The sequence below is a fragment of the Engraulis encrasicolus genome, chromosome 9 (genome assembly GCF_034702125.1).
Source record: "Engraulis encrasicolus isolate BLACKSEA-1 chromosome 9, IST_EnEncr_1.0, whole genome shotgun sequence".
In the NCBI taxonomy this organism is placed as follows: domain Eukaryota; kingdom Metazoa; phylum Chordata; class Actinopteri; order Clupeiformes; family Engraulidae; genus Engraulis; species Engraulis encrasicolus.
In genome coordinates this window covers 2,752,391-2,757,390 of record NC_085865.1, presented here as the reverse complement: position 1 = coordinate 2,757,390, position 5,000 = coordinate 2,752,391, and the positions used below count along the sequence as shown (strand labels likewise).

General features: G+C 47.5%; 1 protein-coding gene across 1 annotated transcript in view; it reads left to right on the top strand.

Moving 5' to 3' along the window:
- sulf1 (sulfatase 1) overlaps positions 1 to 5,000 on the top strand; it is a 95,824-nt gene that overhangs the window by 71,824 nt on the left and 19,000 nt on the right. Inside the window, exons 11-13 of the mRNA XM_063206387.1 lie at positions 2,935 to 3,217; positions 3,660 to 3,756; positions 4,923 to 5,000. The exon at positions 4,923 to 5,000 is cut by the window's right edge and continues 17 nt beyond it. Coding sequence (XP_063062457.1) covers positions 2,935 to 3,217; positions 3,660 to 3,756; positions 4,923 to 5,000 — 458 coding nt within the window. The remainder of the gene's footprint in view (positions 1 to 2,934; positions 3,218 to 3,659; positions 3,757 to 4,922) is intronic.

Sequence of the window (5,000 nt, the reverse complement as noted above, 5' to 3'; positions counted from 1 at the left end):
TCATTGTGGTGATTGGCAGCGTTTTAGTTGGTCATTGTGGTGGTTATGGCAGTGGTGGTTGGCAGCGTTTTAGTTGGTCATTGTGGTGGTTATGGCAGTGGTGGTTGGCAGCGTTTTAGTTGGGATGGTGGTCCGATTTGGTTTGTTTGTGGGATTGGTAAATAGAGAGAGGTATGAACTTCTCATCGGCTGCTGGATGACCACTCACTCTTATAAATGGTCTTGGATGGATGGAGGAAAAGCAAACGGGAACTATATGTAGGCGTGTGTGTGTGTGTGTGTGTGTGGCTTGTACAAGGCTGGGGCTTTCCTGACCGAGTGTATTGGGATCGTATCCCATAGCTGGGGTGAGTTGAAGGGTCTTGGGTGGAGGAATAGGCACCAACAAGTGTGGCTTGGGGAGTTGTGGTGTATGTCTGAAACAAGGGCTGGGGCCGGTGTGTTTGCGTGTGTGCGTGCGTGCTTGTGATGAGGGCCGTGGCCAGTGTGTGTGTGTGTGTGTGTGTGTGTGTGTGTGTGTGTGTGTGTGTGTGTGTGTGTGTGATGAGGGCTGGGTGGTCTGTGTGTGAGTGGCTTACTTGCGGGCGTGATACTGAGCCGTTTAAGACTTTAACAGTTCATATCTGCTACGACATCAGGGGAACACGAGGCTGCGATGGGAGCTCTGTTTTAATGCTGGCCAGGGCTGTAGTGTGGGTGTGTGTGCACGCGCGTGCGCGCGCGCGTGCGTGAGTGCGTGTGTGCGTGTGTGTGTGTAATTCCTGGCCAGCTCTGTACCTGTGATTAGGTGTCTGGCTTCATTAGTTGTGCGATGCTAACGGAGGCTGCGCTGCTCTCAGCTGTAAGTCATTTGAGGCAGAGCCACATACAGCACAGCGCAGCGCAGCGCAGCGCAGCGCAGCGCAGCGCAGCGCAGCGCAGCGCAGCGCAGCGCAGCGCAGCACAGCACAGCACAGCACAGCACAGCACAGCACAGCACAGCACAGCACAGCACAGCACAGCACAGCACAGCACAGTCTCACCATTCATAGAATAGACCACTGACACCTAGTGGCCATGTAATGGCAGTGCAGAGTCCTGGTGCCAGATTGTGAGGACAGTGAGTGCATTCCAATATGCGCCCTTGCTTCCTCCACTTGTGCTTGTGGCCTCGCACCAGGAAGTAATATGTCATGATGACATCACTGACAACAGCATTATATTTCAATATCTTGCAAAAGCTCAATTGTAAAGTCTTTTTCTCATTTGCAATTGGGATGGTGAATGAAAAACAGTCCCTCAAAAGTTGTTGTGGCTAGGCTGACAGCTGGGAAACTTGATCGTTTTCTCCACTGAGGAGGGGCCAGGAGGAGGGGGGAGGCCACAAGCACAAGTGGAGGAAGCAAGGTCACATATTGGAACGCACACAGTGAGATGACTTCTGCTGCCATCCTGATATTGAACCATCAACACCATCTGCTGCCATGTAGAGCAGACTTCATGTGATTTGAATTGAAGGCAGCATTTATGGAGTGTGAACCAAAGACCAGCTCTGTTCTCCAACAGGCCTCAGAGTGTCTACAGTATAGTTTTTGTCATAAATGTGCATAACTACTAGCCTGGTCCTGACCATCCCATAATACTACCATTTCATTTCGTATTAATGGTCTGGCATTTGTTTGCTCTGAAGCGATTGTAGGAAGCAGGAAGTTTGCACTCAGTTATGGTTTGAAATTATTGGACACCTCTCACCCAATCGCCGGCAGTTACTGAACAACAACATAGCGCAGACCAAAGGCTCTGGCGCAGATGTGTACGTCATTGTCACGAGCGTCCTCCCCCTTTTGCCCCCACGTGGGGGGCGTATTCGATTATTGGCTGTTTTCTGGGGGGGCGTTGCGATCAAAATTCTACTGCTCCAGGCACTCCACAGAGAAGCATGGCCAGACTACAGTAGTGGAGCCAATCCTTTGGCGGAAGTACGTAGGATGGCTCGCGAGGCTACATAACTACAATACAATTAATGCTAAGGGGATTGATGAGCTAAAGGCGGCCTTTGGTAAAAAAAAATTTTTTTTTTTTAAAAGGTTGAGAACCACACATAAACAGTATCAATGAAACAATTCTGCTCCATTCTTTACCATCTCAGGCTGCAGACAGCATTTCATCAGTCTCATCGTGTTCAATAAAACAAATACATTTGAAATTTGAAAATGTGAATGGAAGACGTGGAGAACACGTGAATTTCCCCACTAATAAAGGGCATACTTGTGGGCAGCAGTGGCCTAGTGTGTAGAGAGTTGTTCTTTCAATCTAGGGGTTGCAGGTTCGAATCCCCCCTGACCTCTCCCTACATCTCCATCCATGGCTGAAGTGCCCTTGAGCAAGGCACCTAACCCCACATTGCTCCAGGGACTGTAACCAATACCCTGAAAATAATAACTGTAAGTCGCTTTGAGTAAATGAAAGCGTCAGCTAAGTGCAATGTAATGTAATTAGAGATGCACCGGATCCTGATTTTTAGGATCCTGCCGGATACCGGATCCACTGCTTAAGATCCTGCCGGATCCGGAACCGGATACCGGATCCTATGAAAGGGTTGAAACACATAGTCTACTCGCACACGTGGGCCCTTTTTATTACGTTGGCTCAAACTATTTTTTAGACTCATTGGCTTGCTGCCAAACTGCCTGCTATGGCCGTTTCCAAAGGGCTTTCACTCCATGGAGTGATTGGGGTTGTGAAAGACTGACTGAAAAGCCTAGGCTACGTAAAAACTAGAGATGCACCAGATCCTGATTTTTAGGTAACTGCCGGATAGCGGATCCACTGCTTAAGATCCTGCCGGATCCGGATCCTGTGAAAAAAACTATTATCCGGATCCGGTGCATCTCTAAATGTAATGTAATGTAATGTTATACTTACTTAATTCTGCTCTCTTCTTCACCGCCTCAGGCTACAGGCCGCGCTTCGTGCACACGCGTCCGGCGCGCTCGCTCTCTGTGGAGTTCGAGGGTCAGATCTACGACGTGGACCTGCAGGCGGACGACCGCGACGCCATGAAGCCACGCGCCATCAGCAAACGCCATGACGACCAGCCCGCCGCCTACGCCGCCGACCCCGAGGACGCCGACCCCGCCCACGACTTCGGACTGGAGTCGGACGACGGCTCGGAGGAGATGCTCGCCGACGACACCAACGCCGTGGGCTACCCCAACTCTCTCAAAGTCACCCACAAGTACGTACACAACACTACCCCAACTCCCTGAAAGTAACACACAAGTACGTACAATAACAACGAGAGAGAGAGAGAGAGAGAGAGAGAGAGAGAGAGAGAGAGAGAGAGAGAGAGAATTAGTGTTTGTGCAATCGCATTGTGTAATTGAAACATGTATCCATTCTACCAGAATCTGCAACATGCACATTGGTAAGTACCGCTGGAGCCTCTTGGTTAGCCCTCTCTGCCCTGCCCTCTCTGCCCTGATGTCAATATTTTTTGTCCTTATTTTTATTCTGATGAACTGATCTCAAACACAACACTACTATCCATTTGACTAGAATCCTCAACAGTTGTATTTGAAGCAGTGTGCGGCGGTGTCTTCTGAATTTTGTTATTAGTTGTATTTGAATCTTCTCTTTATTGTGTTCGTCTGATCCCCCTGTGGTGTTCGTTCCTCCAGGTGCTACATCCTGCTTAACGACTCAGTGCACTGCGAGAGGGAGATCTACCAGAACTCCAGGGCATGGAAAGACCACAAGAGCTACATCGACCAGGAGGTGTGTGATGTAGGGATGGCAAAAATTAACCGGCTACCAAGACTCATTAACCGGTGGTTAACCGGTAATCCTGAATTATACAGCGTTCGCGTGTCTGATAGGCAGAGCACTGATTTAAAAAAAATGTATTTTTCACATAAGCCTTTTTTTTTTTTTTGCTGCGCAGACAGGACCTGCCATGTCCAGCCACTGTTGGCAGATGAGAAATGCTGAATTATCGTACTAAAACCTCAAACTTATCGTTTTTGGGGCTTTTTGGGGGTTTTACAACCGGTTAACCGGTGGTAGAAAATTTTAACCGATCAACGTTGATCCGGTCGACTACGGTTACCGGTTAACATCCCTAGTGTGATGGCTACATCTTCTCTCCTGAGAACAATAGATACAGTATAGAAGTGAAGAGTTCAGATGCAAAACCCCCTAACTCCATTTCTGAAGACCTGCACTTATGTATTTTTAGAGAACCCCATTGTTGGTTTGGTTTACATTCATGTACTTGATAATACATATAAATAGTTATATTACATAAATAAAATTAAAAAATATGCAATTTTGATAGCTTTGTATTAAATAAAAATGAATTAAGATTATTTTCTGAAAAGGCACTTAGGGGGTTTTGCATCTGAACTCTTCAAGTATCGATACAATTCTGCAGATCTGTACATCCCATTCCATTTATAACCAGGCCTGAAAAGGCCACGAGAGCAATTGTGGTTTATTGTGTTTACAATATACAACATCAACTATGCATACATTTGTACAGAATTACTATTATACTTATCGAACTGACCAACTTTGATAGCCCTCGTGGTTGCACTTAGTGTCTGTCAATGTTATGATTCTCATAAGCAGGTAATAAAAAAGTGCACCTAATTGAGTCCAACTCACCCGAAGGCACAGTGGGAGTCCGGGAGTGGCAGTGTTGTTCTTAGCTTGAGATGTCAGTACTCGATTTGAAAGGTGCTAACTGCCCTTGTCTGTGTCTGTGTAATTCCTCTCTCTTTCCATCTCTCTCTCTCTCTCTCTCTCTCTCTCTCTTTTTCCATCTCTCTCTCTCCATCTCTCTCTCTCTCTCTCTCTCTCTCTCCCTCTCTCTCTCTCTCTCTCTCTCTCTCTCTCTCTCTCTCTCTCTCTCTCTCTCTCTCTCTCTCTCTCTCTCTCTCTAGATCGAGGCTCTTCAGGACAAGATAAAACACCTGCGGGAGGTCAGAGGCCACCTGAAGAGGCGTCGGCCTGGCGAGTGT